General features: G+C 40.0%; 1 protein-coding gene across 3 annotated transcripts in view; it reads left to right on the forward strand.

The window, feature by feature from the left end:
* TRIO (trio Rho guanine nucleotide exchange factor) overlaps window positions 1-21,932 on the forward strand; it is a 243,428-nt gene that overhangs the window by 105,586 nt on the left and 115,910 nt on the right. For all 3 annotated transcript variants that reach the window (XM_040074368.2, XM_058422546.1, XM_058422547.1), the window contains exons 11-13: window positions 5,377-5,568; window positions 15,134-15,303; window positions 16,217-16,391. In XM_040074368.2, the coding sequence (XP_039930302.1) occupies window positions 5,377-5,568; window positions 15,134-15,303; window positions 16,217-16,391 (537 nt within the window). The remainder of the gene's footprint in view (window positions 1-5,376; window positions 5,569-15,133; window positions 15,304-16,216; window positions 16,392-21,932) is intronic.

A 21,932-nucleotide genomic window follows, 5' to 3' on the forward strand; every position in this document is an offset into this window, starting at 1 on the left:
TTCTGTGAAAAAAATCAAAACAAATAAAAATACAAAGAAATGCAGGGAAGTTAACAAGGAGCTGGTGTAGCTGTTAGTCTCTAAAAGAGGATGTGAAGTGAAGAAAAAACCTGTGAGGGAAGCTGAAGGCTAGAATCCTCCCCATTAGTAACATGCACTGTCTGTCCAGTCTTAATGATTGGTAAGAGAAAGCATCTCCAAGATTAATCAAGAAAAATCTCCGAAGGTGACGTTGATAGAGGGGTGCTTCAGTCAAACAGAAGACAACATTATTAGATAATTGTGGCATTATGTGCAGGAGTTCAGCAGTGACACCTGCTATGGGGGATGCATCAGAAGTGTTGTTTACAAGCCTGTTTAGTGGAAGATAAAGCTCTTGATAGAATTTTTTTGTAAATGCAGTCTTAGAGCATGCAAGTGGCTGAGGACTTGAAGTAGCATCAGAAAACTTCCTCAATACTGAGTTCCTGTACAATTTTCAAAAAGAATAGGTGTTGTTACTTTTGTATATATACATGGTGGGTTTTCTTTATGCATGTTTATTACTTCATTTTTAGTAAAAAAGTAATATTTTCCATGTGGAAATGCTTATTTTTCTGGGTCAGACAAGGAGTCTATTTCTGTAAGATACTTAACAAAGCCTGAATGATCTCATACTTAATACTGTATTATTTGGGCAAAGAAGGAGAAAATATTTGAGTAGCCAAATAGGGATGAAGTGCATAAAAATGTTACTGGGATGTTAAAATAACAGTCTTGTTAATTTGCATTATACTTTAAAGCAGAAAACTGTAGAGCAAATGCTTGCTAAAAACTTCCTAAAACTGAATGTTACTGGAGTTTGAAGTTATCTCTTCAGGGAATGGGTGGAAGTTCTATTTTTGGAGATACTGGAAACTTAGATTGGTTAAAGAACTTAAATATACTACAGGGGACTATCTTCCACTGACAGAAGGATGGACAAAATGATCTAATAAGTATTTTTTTTCATCTCTAACTCTTGAATGTGTAGTGAGTTACTGCCAAGAGAGGCACACCCTCTGAGTTGTTCTTCTTACTTGCTGTAAAACTGAATATAAGCAGCCGAAAAAGCATTCCCGTTGTTGCTGTTACAAGGAGTATTATTTTCAAGTATAAAACAACAGTCGTTGTTAAAGCATCACTAACTTTTGGATGACTTATTTTCTGCCTACATTTCTGGTTGGTCCAGGTCTTTCTTGTGTTTTTGATTTTGGGCTTTTTTTAGTTGTTGTTGATATTAATGTAGTGATTTTGGTTTTGTTTGCTTTTAATAGGACTCTAGGCATTATTATGGGTTTTCAGTCAGTTTCAGTCAGAAGTTGAGAGAAAGTAGTGTTAAATGAAGTGTCACTGGCATGGCAAAGTTCTGGCAAATCCAGGGAGCCAAGAGTAATGTTGACATGTTCCTGGTCAAAGGCTAACTCCTGATTTTGAAGGGAGTGAAAATTATTTTTTCTTTTTTCTTCCTTTCTGCTTCTTCTCACATTCTTTTTTTAATGTGAATGAGGTGCCATTTCCTCAACAGCATTCAAAGAGACGTTAAAATAAGCTGTGTGTCAAATAGAATAGACATTCCAGTCAGTGGGCTGTGGTCTCACAAATTAGTGACTTAAATTCATGTGAAATTAACATTTGTTTCTCTTTATTTAATACTTTTTATTACCACTACAAAAGCTAGATAGTAAAAACTCAGCTAATAATCCTCCCTAAATTCTGATTACAAATTCATGGTACACATTACACACTTTGACTTGCACCCACTATAGTAAAATTGTGTTGCTCTTTTCATGTAAAGCCTGTCTAGTTCAATTTCTGTGTACCCGTCTTTTTCTTTCTTTTTTTGATCTTCTCTCCATGTTCATCTTTGTGTCCATGAGACTGTTTAGTTAAAGTGCCAAATTTTGATAGAATTGATTCACTTATGGGCATGGATTTTCAGCTTACAAGTATTGGATACAGGTCAATATTGTAGTTGTACTTCTCTATGCATTTTTGTCTGGAATTCTAAGTCAGCTTTTTGTTTTTCAAATGTGATCCCTGCCTGCTTTTTGACAGTCTGTGCTCAAAAAAACCAAAAGGTGTATGGTGACAGTTAGTTAATGGGATTTTTTCCCACAGGTAAGTCTTCTTGGTGCAAGAGATGCACAAGAAAGATTATTGCAAACCCTGTCTGAATACACCTTTCATTTCCCTACCAACACCTGTTCCCACCTCCTTTAAGGTTATAAAAATAGGTTATGAATTTGGACTGGTTCTGAACTTTACCCACGAAGTGGTTGCAATACCTCAAATTAAAGGTCCACGTCTTACACTATCTTGTGTCTATCACCAGATGCATAAAGGGACTGTATGCTTAAAAACTTACCTTTACCCTCCCAGTTATCTGAGCCTGTTTGATGTTTGAACTGAAGGATACATCTGAACCAGTATTTAATAGTTACTGATGGACTTCTCTTTCTTTAATTAGGCTACTTTTTGAACCCATTTATGATCTTGGAATTTATGCCAGACCCTGTGGCAATGAGTTATGCAATTTAATTGCTCCTTAGATGAAAAGTACTTTGCTTTTTCATTTTAAGTGTATTGTCTGATGTTTAAATGTGATAGTGTCCACTGTACTTAATGAGTAATCTATTTTATTTTCTATACCTTTGATGATTTGTATGCCTCTGCTCAGCTCTGGCCATCCATGTGTCTCTCTTCACTTTCCACAATAAACTCCAGAATGTTTGAAGTGCAGTCCATACCTCCACTCACTTCTCTTTCTGTATTTATTGTCAGTAGTAGTCATTTCTGCACTACTGTCTGAAATTTAATCTCTGGGTTTTCTCTAATGTGTCACTTCATATGCTTTCTAAAAATATGTTGTTTGTTCTTTGTGAAGAATATTTAGAAAGCATAATTTAACAGATGGCAAAAATTATGGAATTTATTGCTGGGGAAGGTGGTAAATTCCATTGTGGAGAAATGTTCATAATTTTGGAGAAGAACGCCTATTAAAGACTTGCACCTTGGGGCACAGAAGGATAGACTGCAGGTAGTCTTGAAGTTCTTACCGGGCTCCTTTTTTTCCCCTGGGATCTGGGGAGAGTGTGCTGTTGAAGATGTCCTGAGGAAGTTTGTCACCGTGAAGGCTCCTTTCCTTTCCTTCAATTTAGGAAATTTGCATAAGCATAGTTAAGGAAGAACCCTTGCTCTTTTTGCCTGACTTCCAACTAGAGGCTGCCCCTCGGGACGAGCGTTTTCAAAATCTTCACCTTACCGCCTTTTTCCCCCTGAGCATTGTTTAGAAGTGAGCAGAGAGCTGGGAAAGGCAGTAGTTAGTACTGAACACCTGGTGATGTGATTTCTATCCAAAGCGCAGTTTATTCCAGCTCTGCTTGGAAGTGAAATTTGAGCAACAGGGCATGTGCCTGCTGCTGGCTTTGAGAACTGCAGCCCCTTCTGAAGCAGCATCCAGGCTGTGATCTTTTCTAAATACAGGCGGTTCACCATCCCCTTTACAGAAAGAGAGGTCAGATGTGTCTGGGCCTGTGTAATGCGGAAGATACTCCTGGAATTTGTAAACAATGCTTCACATGTGAGATAAAGTTTTCATTAAAACTGGAAACTTCTGTTTCAGCCATCTGCAGCTGGGTGTGGTGCTCTGGACTGATGAAGTAGTTGTTGTTTGAGGAGTGCCTGGAGGCCCTTTGGCCTTGCCCCTTGAACACATGTGAGCTGCAGCTATGGAAGGCAGAACACCCAAGGGCAGCTGAGAGTGTCCTCAGGGCCAGCCCGGCCTGGGACCGTGGTCTGGGGCGTGGGGTGGCCTCCTCCCCTCTGAATAGGATAAGCTCCTGTTTGTCTCTGCAGGCCTCCCAGGGAAACCAGGGAAACTCTTTCTCTCCATGCAGCTAAAAAGCTGAAAGTTAAGGAAGGGCTGAGAGTTACGCAGGCAAAGTCAAGGATCAGCATGGATTTGATTCCCTGCATAAATAGATCATAATAAATTAAGGGGGAACTTCTCCCAAATATGTGAAAGCTTCACTGAGTCATGTCATCTGTCCTGGGCTTGTCTGGTAATTTACCTGATACCCTGGGGGAGAGCTCCTATTTCCTGCCCTTTTGGTTCAGTTTTAGGATTTAATTTTTGTGGATATTATAATGTTAATTAGCGGTGTGATAGTGTATTTACGGCAATGAAAAGCACATTTGCGTAGGCTTAATTCATCTTTGCAAGGATTGTTTTTACCTGATGTAATTGAAGTTAGGAGAACGTGGAAGGGCAGAAAGGAGAAGAAAAAGGTATCGTTTATAGTGTCAAGAATGCATTCTTCTTTTTTTAGTCTTTGGTGCAAACCTATCAGAAGATCTAATGGTGTGACATAAGTGAAGCTTCCTTAGTCTAAACTTGGCCTCAGTTTTGTTTTTTTTTTCTTCAGTGGTTAATGTCCTTCTAACCTTCCTTGATGAGAGTTTTGAGAACCATTCTAAAACATGAAAACCCAAGGTTCTGCTCAAAAAGAGCACCCAAAGCGTAACAAATGTTTGGACTCAGTCCTGTTTTGAATTAACAAGAAGGATACTGAGGAAGGCTGCACATGCAGAGCTTCAAGAGTTGTTAAACAAATGTCTCTTCTTTGCACCATAGCACTCCTAGCACATCAAAGACCAGATGTCTTCCGTTGCTTTCTGCTTAGACTCAAGTCTCTGATAGGACTTCTGCTCTGCATTTGTTAATCCTAGGATGTATTGGGACACTATTCCACTAGGAGACTCGCCATAGCTGACTTCTAAATCTTCCTATGCTGCTGCTTTTTCACAAATGATGATACACTTGATGCATGACTTATGGATGCCTGACTTCTGTAAGGATGGAGAAAAATCTTCTCCTTCTTTGCTTGGTCACTTTCCACCCTCCTGCTGAATGTGTGGACTTAATATTAGGTGTCTCTGCCAGCAGTTAGAATTTCTTCAGCTCTAGTAGTACACATTTGAAAAGTCTTCTGTCCCTGACTGTAGTGATTTTTCCAGTGTTGAAGTAGGCCAGTTTGCAAGTAATGGGTTAGGCATTTAGGCTGATCTTTATTCTAGATGTGTATATAAAATACAAGTTTTGTGTTGAGCAGACATTTGAATAGACATAAATAAGGAGCTTAGGAATTAATTTATTCACAGTTAGGTGAAAAATTATATATAAATATAACAAAATCTTTAGTAAGATTATATTGTGCTACCTCTAAGAAGAGAAGAAACACAAGTACATTCCAGGGGCCTTTTCATAATTTTGTTTTTGTTACTGGAGTGGCTTTAAAATGTACTGACTGACTTTTCTTTCATTTAATCCTGTGAAACTAATTTACTTCTCTCCAGAACACATACACGAATGCAGATAAGCTCCTAGAAGCAGCAGAACAGCTTGCTCAGACTGGGGAGTGTGACCCGGAGGAAATTTATCAAGCTGCCCATCAGCTCGAAGACCGGATACAGGATTTTGTCAGGCGTGTGGAGCAGCGCAAGATCCTGCTGGACATGTCTGTGTCCTTTCACACTCACGTTAAAGAGGTAAAACTTCCGCTAATTGTGGTGATAACTTCAAGCCCTAAACCCCGTGTTAGCTGGTGTTGCTTTCTTTGTTAGAGCCTTGCCATAGGACAGCATGAAAACCGCTGTTGTATGATGAGTTTTGGTTTGTAATTCGATGTGGATTGTGAGCTGGGGTAGCACGGTGGTTCTGTTTAAGGATTTTTTTGATTGGATTGGATTTTGATTTTTTACTTTCAAAAGCAGCTTTTACCTCCTTTGTTGCGCAAAGACACATGCTTATTCAGTTACAGGGGAGGGAGAAGGGAACTGATAGAGCTAAAAGTCATAATTTTGGAGGGAGATACTGCACACTTTCGGTTTTTACCCAACCAGCTCTCCTGTTGTCTGGTTTACCAGACCCATGGTTAGACTGACGTGGTTCAGGAGACCAAAATGTGCAGCAGAAGCACAAGGCTGCTTAAGGCAGCCTTGTTGCCCAGAGAGACTTTGTTTATTTCTCTGTTTTTCACATCGTATTTTTGTCTTGTATATTGACAGTTCTTTGCAACCTAAAGATCTTATCTGATAATGACAGTGGTTTGCCTCATGTTTGCCATTTTTAGTCTTCTTCCAAGGTCACCAGGAAAAAGAAAATTTAGCTACACTTAACTTTCAGTTAGATTAGCTTTTTGCCCAAATTCAAAACACAGGATGTGAATTTATAAGCTCATGGGAGAAGGTGGAACAGGCTACAGCAAGAATAAGGACTTCAGTGAGGTATTTTGGTTTTTGACAATCTAAGGTTACTTGGTTTCTGTTTTGAGCTCATGTTAAATCTCCTCACTGTTCAAACTCAGTGGAAATATGAAAAGCTTCTGAATCTCACAGCACGTCTCAGTGTATTTTCCTTCCCTTTACCGTATATTGTGAAATGGTCTGTTCAGTGGCAAAGTATAGTATTCAAAGTAGCTTCTTCAGCAAAACCTCCTAGAGGATAGGAGTGGGAGTTTTTTGTAAGTGAAACATCTGCTTTGCACTAGAAACAAAAGCACAAGGCAGTTGGTCTTTGAAGAAGGTCAGGAATGAATTACTTTTCAGCTTTAGACATGAGTACATAGCTCCCCCATCAGTTTTCTGTTAGGTGGTTCCTTGCCAATACTCTCACAGGACTCTGCTTGTTCAGACAAAGTATAAATGCTGTTTCATAAACTGTTCTTAGGGGGCAGCTTTTTTGTTTCACTTTCTTAAGCAAACTGTACTGGCCCTTATCTGTTATGAAGCACAGGAGCAGTCAGCTGCTGAAATGTGTTCATTTTTTTAATATATATTTCTTCATTATCTGTTTTTTTTAGCAACAGCTGGAATGGTATTTAAATAGAATACAGTTGGTTGTAGTGGTGAAAGACCAAGAGTGTAAAAGGATTCGCTTTTCAAAAATGAAAAAAAAAAAACCTGAAAGGCAGACTGATATGTGAGTCACTGTTGAATAATTCTGGTAGGCCAATCCAGATGTGCTGGCGCATTGCCATCGCTCCCCTAGATAATAATGTTTTATTGAAAAGAAAAAAAATAGATATTCTGTATTTTGATTTATTTCTTTGGGAAAATGGCTATTATTTTGAGTCTGTAAGTGTACACAGCTGTTACTATGGAAGCCTCTTTGCAATCCAGACTTTGGGGGAAAAGTACTGTAGTGGCTGATGTTGATTTTTTTTGTTTTGGTTTGGGTTTTTTTTGTTTTGTTTTGTGATGTGAATGACCTTTTTATCTAGCAATGCAAGGAAAAATTTTAGAACTACCTATTTGTGTAAGGAAGGATGTATTTTTATATGTTTGCAATCTGCTTAAAAAATGCAGATTGAGAGAGAGAGAGACAGGTGATTCATATTTAGTTGACTAGTCCTTGGTTCAGGTGCAGAGAAACAGCAAGCTCCAAGCTCTCCTGTGCTTTCTGTATTTGGATCTATTTTCAAGAGCATGTTGTTTGTTATCAAACATGCGTATGGAGTGCTGAGAAGGCATCACAAAGCAGATGGAAGATAAAAATGCCCTAACCTGAAAGCCATCCGTGCTTATTGGCAGGAGAATTGTGTTTCTCCTGCAGGATGTGGGAGGTCGCTGAATAAATTAGTGCATACCTGTAAGCAACATAACCTTTCTGCTGTATTGTGAAGAAATTAACATGCATGCTTAGCTAGTGAAGGGAGGAGTTCAAGCAGTAGGGTAACAGGTTAGTTGTTGAACCAGAAATAAGTGCCTTAGTTGTTAAATAAAAAAATAAATACATAAAAAAACAACACCAAAAAGCCCAACCCACCAACCAGTCAAGCCCCCAAAACACAAGAAAAACTCAAACAAAACAAAACACTACCAATGCATTTTGCCCTTGAAGTATTTGGGGCAAAATCTGTCTCTAGTATCTTTTTTTTTGCATTTTCCTGGTTAAAAGAAATAGACATGAAGAGGTGAACTCCTGTTTGTGTGTGACAGTTTGGAGGGAGCTGCAGAGCTTAGAAAAGCTGTTTGTCTCAGTTGCTGGCTGTTTGAGACTTTGAAATCTGCATCCAATATCCTTCCAATCCCTTGATTTCTTTGAAGTAGTATGTTTTAGTGTGTTTTATTCTTTTTCCCCAGAATTACTTCCTGTTGAATGAATACTTTGGATGAGAGTATTCCAATAGCACTTCTCCTCTGTAGATTTACATAACCTTTATACCTGATGCAGAATTTGCCTGCAACTTTTCTCAGCTTCCTTAGGAAGCAGCAGCCCTTCAGTGACTGCACGGTACTCTCGCTCTGTTCATGCTGAGTAAATCAGCACAGTTTCTGCTTTCAGCAGTGTGCTTGCCATGAAAAGCTCTTCCTGAAAGTCACAGACTTTGCTATCCATTTGTACAGAGCAGCTGTGTGCTATTTGTGCAGCAGCCTGTTATGATGCACATGGAAAACGCTGTCTGTCTTTAGCATTTCCAGAAGTTTTGTAGTGAGGTAGTTACAAGCTGGTAGAGCTCCCTGTGGCTTACAAATATTAAAAAACCCCAGTATTTAAGTTCTCAGACTCTTCATAGACTAACCTCAATAGACAACATTTTTCACTGGGGGGAAAAAGGGTCTATTCAGAAATGGCATAGATACAGTGTTTAATGGTATCACTCATTTTTTTAGTAATGATCTGAGAAAATCAGTTGCTTGCTATTTGTAAATTGTGATTACATGATGCTATCTTACTACTAGTTTTAAAATTGTAATCAATTGAATATTGATTTTTAGCTCTCATGCGTACAGTGAGAAATTTCAATCTATAAGCCAGACTCTTCAGTGAAGTGATGTAGTGAAGTTAAGCTGTGCACTGGCAAGCTTTAACAGTGTTTGGGATCATAAATATCCTTGTCAGGATCTTTGCATTGGAAGTACTATGTCTTGACAGATTCCTGGCCTGAGGATGGGTAAGATACAACTGAACATCTGAAACAGACCATTGCAAGACAGTGGAACCCTTATGGCTTTTGTGCCTTGGGACATTTAATAATATGGCAAGGGATGAGGTGAGAAAAAAATTGCACAGGTAAAAGATAATGCTTAAAGATAACAGTAACAAATAAGCAGTTTTCATAAACGTTTGTGTGTAGAACACAGGAGCAGGAGTCTCAATAGTCTCTGCTGTGCAGTGTGTCACAGACTGGAGATGAACAGCATTTTGGTGTGAGTTCAAATTCTTCCTAACACAGACATACACATGTGCGCACTCTCTCTCTCCAAAATGGCTCCCTGTGAGTGGGAAGACTTAAATCCTGTCCAAGCCAGGTGTTTGTTGTAGTGCCAAAGTAGAGCAACAGATATTTTCCTAACTGGAGTCAAGTGTGGGAATGCAGATCAGGCTGACTGTATGTGGAAGAGAGTGATCTCTTAAGAGCCTGTTGGGTTTTGCATATAACCTTTTGTGTGTATAATGACAAGTTGATTATAAAATAGCTCAGAGCGCTTTTTATATATACACAGTATGCTTAATGGTGTTACTAGAAGACATGACTCTACTTTTTTCATCTTACTCAAACTAAACTTTGTTCAAGAATGGACTGAGGTTGAAACAAAGAGAAGGGAAGTGGAATTAACTAGGTTTTCAGATGCAAAGCCATCATTACCAAAGTAATGCAGCAGTAGTCTGTACAAGCTTTGGAAGGAAGGTGGCATCATTTTGAGGGTGTCAGTGCATGGGAGAGGGCAGAGGAGGCCTCGCTCTGGCCAGAGTGCTGCCCATTCATTCACATCTACCTGTGAGGCATGTGCGTTTGATTCAAAAAAGCTTGTTGATAATAGTCTCACTTTATCTCACAACTCACTGCTGGAAAAACACTTTCCTCTGCATTGTCCAATATGAGAGGGTCTCCATAGCACAGCCTCACAGTCCATTTGTCTTGAGGTGGACCCTGAGATCACAGCCCTGGTCGTTTGGTCACACATCCCTCCTGGGTGTTTGCTCTTTCTGTGCTGGTGGTCTACATGGTTAAATTTGCATGTCACAAAAAGGCTGCTTTCTCCTCTGCATGTAGCTTCCAGCAGCAGAGCATCCTTTGGGTGCCCCCATCTGAGTGTAAAGGCTTTATCCATTTGGCTTGTGCATCTCTAATATTTTTCTTGTCATTATAGCACAGGTCTGGTAAAAGATACGCAGTCTGGTCAGTATTTTGATATGTTGCTTATCTTGTGAGAGTTGTGGAAGATAGTTTTAAATCTGAAATGAGAAACACTCTCAGTGGCTGCACACTCAAGTGGTAGTGGCTTTCTGCTGGTAGGACTGGAATTCAGTTTCTTAGCACAGCTTTTCTTCTCTCTTGAGTTTTTCAATACTGGTAGCTTCTTTGCTTGAAAAAAGGATGAAATTTAAGTCCCAGTGTTACTGAAATAGCACTGAGTGCTTGACAAAAGTGAGGCAGAAGTAGGCCTTTATAATCTACTAAGCTATGTATAGACATTTTTCTCTTGTTCAGTTAAGAAATAGGGCAAATGTTAACAGGGTAGTAGTAGTTGATGTAATTGTATGAACGTGTGGGAAACTTGGTTTTGCTGCAATGATGAATTTATTCTGACTTGGAAATTAATTCCTTTATAACCATAGGATAGATAAGGGTATTTGAAGCTTTTAAAGATAATTATATCTAATGAAAAAGAAAATGCAGCTATTTAATGTCTTAAATGCCACCGAAAGGCCCTGGAAGACAAACCTCAGGGTTTTTAACTTCTAAGGGTTTTTGTTTTTAAGAAGATGCATTTTTTGTGCACTGCATATCCTCAAAGCCAAAGCTTACAGGCAGGCATACAACAACTAGCCCCTTTCTGTACCTAGACATACTTGTTAAGGAACACCATTGCAACATTTGGCCCTGTATAAATAGTAGGTCCTTCAACAACTCTGCCTGTGGTAATGCACATACTGCAACAACACCGTGCTGGGGGATGGGGGCAGAAAGAGGAATTTGCAGTTTTTGCATGCAGAAACCACGTGCCTTTCTTTGCCTGAGCCTACTGAAAAGGCAGGCTGCGTATCCAAAAGCCATTATTATAAAAATGAATAAATAACTTGTGAAAGAGTGTGATGGATAATTTACCCTAATAAAATAACACTGTGCTCTTGGGCGAAGTATTTACACACACACACACAAAAAAAAAAAAAAAAAAAAAAAAAAAAAAAAAAAAAAAAAAAAAGCTCTCTGTTTATATTCAGCAGAATACAGTAGGGTCTTATTTAACTGCAGTCTTTCAGGAGATTGCAGAGGTGGGACCTAAATGGATAGAGGCCCATGATGGAAACACTGAAACTTCCAGGATGTTGCAGACAATTGAAATAATACCATCTCAGTGACTAATGGCATGCTCCCAAGAACTTAGGAAAGAGGTAGTACAGGATGCAGGCTCATTCAAGCAGATGTTTCTTAGTCTGTGCTATATTTAGATCAAGAAAAAAAACTGCTGAGTGAAACATTTGCCTGTCAGGGATTCAGAATTTTGTTTCCCTCTCTAATTTTAATTCTGATAAGATGCAAAGAGCAGATGAAAGGAGGAGAAAAACCTCCTTCTGTGACTGGATTGAGTTTTTTATGCAGTTTTTCTCACCGTATGTTAGAGCTGTCTTGCCTCTGGATAAGTTCTTACTGAGATCAGAGGACCTGATGGTTTGTTTAGGGATCTTCATGCTGCTTCTCGTACAAAGAACAGAAAAAAACCATGACTGGAAGTTGCTCAAAAGTTTACACCGAGAGAAAGTTAATAGTTTTTTAATGATGAGTTTGTGATTTTTTTCCCACTGGATTTTTGTTGCCAAGCTCTCTTTTATGGAATAATGTGTTACTTCAGAAAGTCATTGCACTGTAAAATCTGTAATTCGACACTGCTGAACATGTATGGTAAGCTCTAGTCTCTGTTCACCCCCTGCTGTAAACTGTTTGCTTTCTTTTGGCTTTGCTGTGCAACTTTGTATAGTCTTCAAACTTAATTTTATATCTGAATAAAAGGTAATTTTTGTAATTTCCAGTGTATCCAGGGTTCATTCTGATTTGAAAGCTGCAGAGAAGCCAGCTGGCTACTGCCACCCATTAAGAATTAAGCTTCCCTCAGTACATCGCATGAATTTCTGTCCAGCTTTAATAACCTGACAGTTTTATTTGTCTGTGGTGGCTTTATCATAACTTCTCTTTATAAATACCTAGATTATTTTGAGGGGAAGTTTTTTGTCAGAAACTTACTTGGTGGAGAAATGTAGAAAGTTTATTTGGTAATGTATTAGAGTAACTTCTGCTATGGAAGTGTTACAGAGCTGTTTAGTCACTTCAAAAATGGCTCAAATTGTTCCACTTCCAACAGCGTATGAATCACAGCTAGGCAAGTAATGCATGCTAATTACTCTCCTTCTCTTTCTGCACTTTTCATAAAATGTTTTTGCTTCCCAAGCAGTGGCCAATTCAGCTCATGGGCTAGGCAAACACAGCATATTTTTGAGCCCTTAGGTACCTTGGGGTCCAGATACGACGTTTATAGTGATGCTGTGCTGACCCGGCACTAAGCCAGGCAGCATCACACTTGGTTGTGCTGATGCCCGTGTCCTTCTGCTCGAGGCAGGTGGTGGTACCTTGAGCTGGCTGTGCAGAGGGAAAGGTCTGCATGTCCTCTGTTGGCTTGGTCTCCAGCATCCTGGGTGAGCTCTGAAGGAATTATTCACAAGCACAGGACCTCACCAGTCCAGCACTTGTAGGTTGTGTTGCTTCTGCCAGATCTCCATCCAGTTATAGAAGTGGCTGAAATGTATCTGGGAATAAGAAATGAAGAGGTGAGGTGTATTCCTTGTAGAGGTCTGACACAACTCAGCTGCAGAAGGCATTAAAAATTGAGGTGGCTCTCAGACCTGTCTTGAGCTGCAGTACCCAGAGGGCAAACTTGATACAGTTTGAGAGGCTTAAAATTATTTAATCCCAGTTCCTCTATAGTAAATATCTGTGTAGATTTGGCCTTTTGTAGGCAGTGCAGTAAGCATTGCCTGAGTGTATGTCAGCATGTAGAGCCAGCTATGTCTTCCAGCCAGCACCAAGCACGTTGCAGAAAACAGCAAAGTGTTGCTCTCAGATGTTTGTATCTGCACAATTGCAAGCTGTACTGGTTATGTGTACACACCAGCTCATTTGGAAGGTCTCTGACTTGATGCTCTTTTTTGATGGCTCTGGCATAAACTTCACAAGCTAAGAGAGGAATAAATACATGTCCTCTGGGCACTGAGTAGAATTTTCAGGTTGTATTTTCAGGCTTCTTGCTTTCAAGTTTCATTCATTTCTCAGTAAAAGTTGCATCCCGAAGTACGCGTTTGGAAAAAGAAAAAAAATGGCTGCTGCATTGGGTTATGCTGGAATGGATGTTGACGAGTGCTTCTGACCCACTTGTTAAGTTCTGTTGATTTGTGGTCCTTTTAATAAGAGAGACTGCTGTGCTGTGGTGTTTACAACTGTGGAGTTGCATTCAGGTTTGTGACAAGCATTGTCTTTGAAGTATACGAGTAGTGAGAATAACATCGTGTGTGAACAGACAGTTCTGGTTTGGGGAGGAGGGGGTCGTAGATTTGTAGAAAAGAGTCTGGCTAAATCTCATCTGGTCATCCCATCCCAGTTTGTGAAAACTTAGCCTGGTTTACTCAAAACCTACAGGAGCAGTGTAAAGCTATGAGATACCAAAATTGGCACTTGATTTTAAAACAAAGTTTCAAAGGAACTAATTAATCAAGACCTGGAATCATTCACTGAGTTTGCTATTTTTATGTAGTACCTAGGAAGCCTTTATGATCAGAACATACATATACAAACAGCAGTGAGAAATGCCAATTTCTGTAAAAAATGCTTAGCAAAGAAATAAAGAAAACATTCCAGTTTCTGTCTTTTGAATTTAAGCCAGTTTTGTTTGCTTAGTTATGTATTTTAACACTGTTAACCTTTTAATTAGGTTCAAAAAGTCTCTAAAATTTTCAAAGGCAGAGATTAAAATGTCGTCAAAAGGTCTTAATACTTTTGATCAGATCAGAGTTATTCTTTTGGGATAAAAAACAAATTCTTGTTCTTGGAATAGCAGCAGTTTGGGGTGGGATGGTAAAATAGACAGGAGGGGCCAGGTTTGAGTGCTTCCGGTGAGAGCAGCTGTTCCAGTGTGTTGTTGATGCCGCTCATGGGAGTGTTGCAGGACGTAGCCGTGCTCCTGCTGCTTTTTTTCGGTTCCACAATAGATGGCTAATGGTTTGCTGATGAGTGATTTTCACACAGGGCTTAGGATGCAATAGCTTCCATCATGAAATTGTGGAAAAGAACGCTGTAGGGTTCTTCACGTGACCAGCAGTGATACCTGTCCAGCATATACCTAGAGATTTTTGTGTAAGCCGTGGTGCATGGGCATTTTTGAGCAGGGATATGTGCACATGTGAAGCAGGGGGGAAGAATGTTGAATTAACTGGTAGAATTGCTTACGATGATTTTTGTTTTGATAGTGTGAAACTGAAATCAGGAGGGCAAACGCCATCGTGATAGAACAATAACTTCTCACATGTGATTTGTCTCTGTATTTTGTTTTCTGAAATGCCCTTTCTTTTCCCTTTTTTTGAAGGGCACTGAAAAGTCTTATGTTGTCTGTGTGCAGTGTCAGCCTGGCAGTGCAAATGTGATGGTGGGCTACAATACATCTCCCTTCCTTCCTTCCTTCCTTCCTCCCTTCTCTCGGAGAGTGTTACCATAGCATTTCTCTCCCAGGGACTCTCGCGCAGAGCTGCAGATGGGATTCTCACTATGAACTCTGTGCTGCTCAATCGGATACGCTCAGTTCTGTAGAAGGAAAATGGGGAAGAAAGGGTGACTTAGCAACACGGATAAAGCTTTCCTGGTATTTCCAAGAAGCAAAAACCTTTTTTGAAACCAAGGCTTGTTTTCATTAATATGAGGATGGGATTTTTCTATGAAGAAGAACAAACCCTCTTTCTTCCTGCCACCTCAGTCTGTTTTTTCTTGTTCAGGGAGATGGATTCGGAATAGATGACTGCCTGATCCTCGGGCTTACGTTTCTTGCTTTTTCCCCTTGCCTTTAGCTGTGGACGTGGCTTGAAGAGCTACAGAAAGAACTTCTTGATGATGTCTATGCTGAGTCTGTGGAGGCTGTCCAAGACCTGATCAAACGTTTTGGTCAGCAACAACAGACCACTCTGCAGGTTACAGTCAATGTCATAAAAGAAGGTGAAGATCTCATACAGCAACTAAGGTAAAACAGATTTTTATTTAAATCTCTCCTGGTGTATATCTGATGTTCTGTGAGGTTCCTTCTATTTTAAGGGTAGAAATGATGAGTACAAGATATGACCTATAAATAAAACTTGTAAATATTAGGACTACAATGATCTTTCATGACGTACTGATGGTCTCTAAACCTCTGTTTACAGGAAGTTCCACTTATAAACACTGCTGCCACAAGAAGGAGATTTTGTTGACATAAGCTACCTTTTTGATAGAAGCAATGATGTGTTTTTGTAGTCTGACATGCAGGGCTTCACAGCACTTTGGGTTCTGAGCAGCAGCTTTTTTATAAAGAGACACTTGAATTTGTTTTGCAGACTGACAAGTAACCTCATTGTAGTAAAAGCCAAGTTTGCAGTCCATTTAATTCAAAAATGATCTGAATAAATAAATTTGGTTCCCAGCTGCTCTGGTACACGTCTCCTTTGCTGCAGGAGATTAACAAATCTGAATTTGCAAGTTTTATACTCAGGTAAAAGATAAAGTAATTTTTTTAAATTAACTAATTTGATCTTCTTTCCTTGCTAGGAAGATTCAGTAAAGTAAATAGTTATCATATGCTACTTCCTTTTCACAGTGGAAGCATTTGTGTCTGGTTTTAAATTTTATCCTTCCTGTAAATAGAATGTCTTTACATGTTGAATTGGGCAAAAAATGAAATTAATTTCCTAATGTTTGGGGTTTTTTAAGTACTAGAACATAGTTTGACTTTTTATTTACAAAGATATACAGACTTAGCTCTCATGCAGTATGGTTTGCACCAACCTTATCTGAAGCAGGCTTATATCTTGTGGTCATGTATAGTGTCCAAATTGTATGGGCTATTTTTTTTCCAATAATGCTCTTTTTTCTTCCCCCTCCCTTCTCTCTGCTTTGAATAGGGATTCTGCCATTTCTAGTAACAAGACCCCCCATAACAGCTCAATCAACCACATAGAGACAGTCCTGCAGCAGCTGGATGAGGCCCAGTCTCAGATGGAGGAGCTTTTTCAAGAACGCAAGATCAAACTTGAGCTGTTTCTGCAGCTCCGCATATTCGAAAGAGATGCAATAGATGTGAGTGTTTGCTTTCAGACTTGCCCTGCACGCACTTCTCCTCTTGTGTAGGAATGTTTATGCTGAGATCATGTAGTTGCATTGGCATATGGCTCAAATGGCTGATAGACTTAATTCTTTCCTGAGCTAAGGCTTTGTCCTGTATGTGTGAGTGTCGGAAGAGCTCAGTGCTCAGCAGAGCTGAGCTTTTTGACTCTAGTCAAAACTTTGGACTTTGACTTTTGGCTCTTGGTGCATCTTTAAGCAAATGTTAAGTAAAATCTTAATGCAACAGTTACTTCATCCGCTGAGTTTAGTTTGAATATCAAACTACCTTGATGTAACTAGTATGCCTGCAGTTAATATGAATAGGACTTGCAAGATGGTTTCGTACAAACCCACTAAACTGATGCTTCATAGTAACAACCCTCTTCTCTTCCTTTTTCAAATCAGCAGTCTTTTTTTTTTCAGTTGGCAGCTGCAAGTGGTATTTGGAATTCTATCTTAATCACTGGGAATATTCTATGGGCTGTCACTTAAAAAAAAAAAAAAAATATTCTTTTCCACCTCCGAAAACAATTTAATAGCAATTGTAGTGCTGCACCCCTGCAAAACTTCAAGAAGTTTTGAGCCCGTCCAAACTTCGAAGGGGTGTTACGGCTTATCAGTTGAAAAGTCTCTGTTTGTGTGCGAGAACATGTACACAGACACGAAACTCCACGGGGAGCTTAGGTTAGCAGAGTTGCATTAAAAAACTTCAGCTAAGTTCATATGACTTCATAAAACTACTAGAGCTGTACACAGTGACTGAAACAAGTTGGTGCCTTATAAGGCTCATGGTTATTCATTGGTAAATGATCCTGTTTGAGTGTATAACGACTTACCTCGAAATTCTGAAAACCAGGAGTTAGAGTGATAATTTTACCCCTTGGCTTGTATGTAGTAAAAGCCACAGCTGTGGGTTACAAATGTAAGGGTAAAAGAAGCAGTCAGCAGAAAGCTTCTCAGATTTTTAGTGGTAGTGTCTTGGGTTTTTAGTGTTTTGGTTTGATTTTTTTTTTCCCCCTCCTGAAGATCAGGATTTGATGTCATGGCAGAAGTCTGGTTTAGCTAAGCACATTGTTAGGGGCAGTGCAGAAGTAGGCAGACACAGTTCCTTGATCCTTACCCACAGAGGAAGTGAGAGTGTGCAGTCTACAGTAGTAACAACTCTGATGTAAACGAAGACTAAGGGGTTTGGATTTTTTTCAGTTTTGCAATTCACACTGGTCTGCAGAGAGTTCTCTACTTTGACTATGTGAGAGTAGCTTTTCCTTTGATCGTGTGAGAGTAGCTGTCTCACATACACTTATAATCTTTGCAGGAGTGATCAACAGTGGTTGGTGTCTGTGACATGTTCTCAGAACACTTTTTTTGAAGGAATGGCAGCTGTGTGGGGCAGTGCATATCAAGAAAATTAATGGAAGAATTAGGATAAAGGTCTGAGTGAAGTTCACTGTTAAGCCGATTGCTCTCTGTTATAGGTTACATAAGTCAGGATTCTACAGTAGCAAAAGGCTGGTTGCAGGAGCCCTGCTTTGCAGATGTGTTCTAGTCCTCCAGTTCTGGACAGCATCTGTATAGGTAGGAGTACTTCTGGTACTGCTGCTTGGTGATGCCCATAGGATTTTGCATCAGAAAGCTGCAACCCTTAACTTCATAGATTCATGGAATAGAATATAATGAGTTGGAAGGGACCCACAGGGATCATCAAGTCCAAGTCCTGATCCTGCACAGGACATCCCAAGAGTCGAACCAGGTGCCTGGGAGTTTTGCCCAAATGCTTCTTGAGCTCTTGGTGCTGTGACCACTTCCCTGGGGAAGCCTGTTCCAGTGCCCAACCACACTGTGAGTGAAGAACCTCTTCCTGATATTCAATGTAAACCTCTTCTAGCTCTGCTTCATGTTGTTTCCTCAAGTCCAGTCACTGGTCACGAGAGTGAAGATGTTGGTACCTGCCCTTCCAGTTCTCCTCATGAGGAAGTTGTAACTGCAGTGAGGTCTCTCCTCAGTCTCCTCTTCTCCAGGCTGAACAGAAAAAGTGACTTCAGCTGCTCCTCACACGGCTTCCCCTCCAAAACTTTCACCCTCTTTGTGGCCCTCCTTAGGATTCTCTCTAATAGATCGGTGTGTTTGTATATTGTAGTGCCCAAAACTGTACACACTTGACAGGTCTTGCTTTTTCTAAACCTGACACTGGGCATGCTTTACATTTTGCTACATACAACATAAGGTAAAGTATTAGTTATCTTGTTGAAAGAGTTGGTACAGTTTCTTTATATGGCTTGGAAATAGAAATCTTTTTTTATTTTAGATTGACGGAGAATCCCTCAGGGAGGAAAATGGCCCAGGCTGCAGAGTGACTTCAGCAAAATGTTGATTGTTTTGCTGTCTCTGTACCATGTCTTCTCTGCTTCCTCAGCAAAGCACACTTTTCTTTTCCCTCTCCCTGAAGGCAGACATCTGTTCAGAAACTTCCAGGAAGAAAATGTGGGGACTAGTTCCAGGTCAGTTGTTTGAAAGCAGAAGCTCAGCTGAAGTAACTTGATAATGAGGAGGAGCCAGATGCCAGCTAGAAATTTGCAGACCTTGTTTTGACCTTCTCCTTCCTCCAGGATTTTGTGTGACTGGTCCAGTCAATTAAGACTTCGCTGTAGGGGCAGCTCATTCAGGGGTGCATCCTGTGAGGACAGCTTTTCTCAAAGGCAAGTAGTGTTTCTAGCTTCTCTTACTGCTTGCAGAATTACACAGGCTAAAATGAGACAAAGGGCTCCCCTAGCACTGCAGGGTTATAACCATGCAGCTGTTCTTCTGGGGACAGTAGTGAGATTTGCAGGCAAGGTTAATTCCCTTCTTCTCCTTACTCTTCCCTTATAATCTGCTGATAAAATACTTTGTTTCTTTGCTGATAAAATACTTCATTTCTTTTATCCTACAACTTTTCAGATACTTGTGCTCTTCTGAAATTAGTGTAACTGCAGTACTGTCTCTACTTTGCCCCTTGCTCTTGGCATATAAACTTCACCTTCTCTATCCTCAGGAAGATTTTTGATATTATTGTTCGTGAGCTATTTGAAGGACTTCTCTGTAAATGCCTGTATTAACTAAAAGGCATGAATGAGCAAAATAATGTCAGTGAAGATTCCCTTGGTAGAGTGATAAGGAGCATGAGGAAGGTGTGTGTGAACCCAGCCAGGGGGGCGGTAACAGCGGTGGCAAAGTTCACAGTCCAAAATGTATTTGTCCCATCTGTGTCTGAGCATTTTTGCCTGTCTGTAACTTACACGCCTTGAGGCCTATGCCAGGGCTCTACACGGAGCATACCACACACTTTTCAGCTCACAGCGTTATCTCAACTCTATTTTTGGACCATACTTACAAGATGCCTGTTAAATCACACTGCTGAAAGGCCGAGGATGCAAAATGCCGGGGTATCACAGAGACCTAACTTCCCTCCATTTCCCATTTTCTCTTTTTTTTTCTTCTCCTCAGCACATAATATTTACCGGGTCTTGGTGAGCCCTCAGTTGGTACTATGAATGATAGACACTTCTGAGAAGAGACCTGTGGTTCTTTAGTTCTTTCCCACTTAGTATGAAAGAGTCTGCATCCCTTCTGTGTTATACCCTGCCTTGTTTCCTGTGTTACCTTCACATTTAAGAGAACGTAGCGATGTCAGGCAGCTCAGAATCTGCACTAGGAACTTCTTCAACACGTGCTATGGTAAATTGTTAGCTTGTGTTTATGCTGGGTTGTCCATTTCCTGAGAGCAGCATGAATTTGTGATTCGGTTACTTTAGATTTCTATTAGTCATTTGTTCTGTTTGTTTAATGCTGGTTGTCTTGACAAAACTTTACAAGGAAAATGGGAGCCTGCTTGCTTTAAAAGTGTACGTAAAGCAGAGCTTCAGGGAAAGCACTGAAGAGTGTGGGCAGAGAGGGCTTAGTGAATGCCATTTCAGATTTGCACAGGGGGTGCAATGGCTGAAATAGACCACCTTGTGTCACCTAATTGCTGCTGATAAAATGTGGGGATTACTACCCTTGTTAGGAAACTTCTCTCTGATGGTCATTGACTGCTCACCTTTTGAATGAGTTTGGAAACATGCTGGCATTATTTATTTGAATCGTGGGCATCCTGATCTTTCGAAGGGGAAAGAAAATGCATTGGTCTTGTTCAGAGTGCTTCAAACTGCTTTAAACTGTGTGTGTGCCATGATCTTAAGCATGGGGTTGGTTGTATGAAATAACATGGGGAAAACTATAATTCTCGCTGGCTGTTCTTTGGAGGCAGTATCAGTGAAACCTCTTGGCTGAGGCAACACACAGTTTTGACCCTTTGAAACTAGCTGTTTTTCCTATCAAGTAAAGGGGATCTTAGGAGCTAGTTACTACAATCTGTTGCTTTATTATAACAATACAGACACAGCCACGGCAGTTGTCATATTGTGAGTTTACTCTGCCTTTTTTTACTTTATTCCCACTTAAATTCCTAGTAAAAGAGAGAAGGTTTGGCATCTGTTCTGAAGGGAGATGGACTGGTTTTCCTTCTAAAACAGTGTCAGAAATGTGCCATGTTGAATCTTAATCCTTTGTATAATGATGTTTAGAAAGATGGGGAAGGATGGTGTTTTGATGGTGGGAGTTTCACAACCTTTTTTAATGCTGAGATTTCTGTTTGACAAAGTCCAACTACGGATATTTCTTCCAAGGTTACTTTTGAATGTTGTTAACTGAACTGGATGAAAATAAGGTGTTAAATCTGTTTTCTTAGAACTTCCCTAGTGCAGTGGATGAAGAAACAAACATTAGATGACCTCCACTGCTTTTAATAAAAAATGAACACAGTTTTAGAGGGAAGCTGGGAAGAGCAGAGCTGAGATGCACAAGAGCAGAAAAAGTGGGGTAGCTGAAAGTAAGCAATTTTCTCTGGCTGGACTGTCAGGAAAACCTGAAGTTTCTTTAAAATTTCAGGTCACTTAAAAGAATGCGAAGAGCAGAGGAAGGTGATGAGACATGTTGGGCATGGACCAAGTGAAAAGGAAGTGAAGGGAACTTCTTAAAGATTTTGTGGGAGGTGAAGCCTGTTTGTGTGTTTAGAGGGAGAACCACTCATAATGCCTGCATAGACTGTGTGATGTGTAGAGCACATGGAAGATGAAAGGAGCTTCAGGCAATGGCTAAAAGCCTTGTCCTGTTGATCTTCCTGAATGCTTTGGTCATCAGCTTTTCTGTTTTCAGTGTTACCCCTGACGCTTGAGTCTCTGGCTGTTTTCAGGCAGAGGTAACTGAGCAGGTTTAGGGATTGCAAATAGCTACCTTAATTGTTTGGTATCTTGCATCATGACCTGGTGGAAAACTCAAATACTTAGTGAATCAAGTAGAATTTTTTGCAGAACACCTTTAAAACAGGAAGTAACTCACTGGTGCCACGATTTTAATATTAATTGCATGATGTGTCCATTTTTTTATGGCATCATGTGAGCAGAATGGAAAAAAAGCCTTCAGTGAGAGATTGTAGCA

The sequence above is a fragment of the Hirundo rustica genome, chromosome 1, assembly GCF_015227805.2.
Source record: "Hirundo rustica isolate bHirRus1 chromosome 1, bHirRus1.pri.v3, whole genome shotgun sequence".
NCBI lineage: Eukaryota > Metazoa > Chordata > Aves > Passeriformes > Hirundinidae > Hirundo > Hirundo rustica.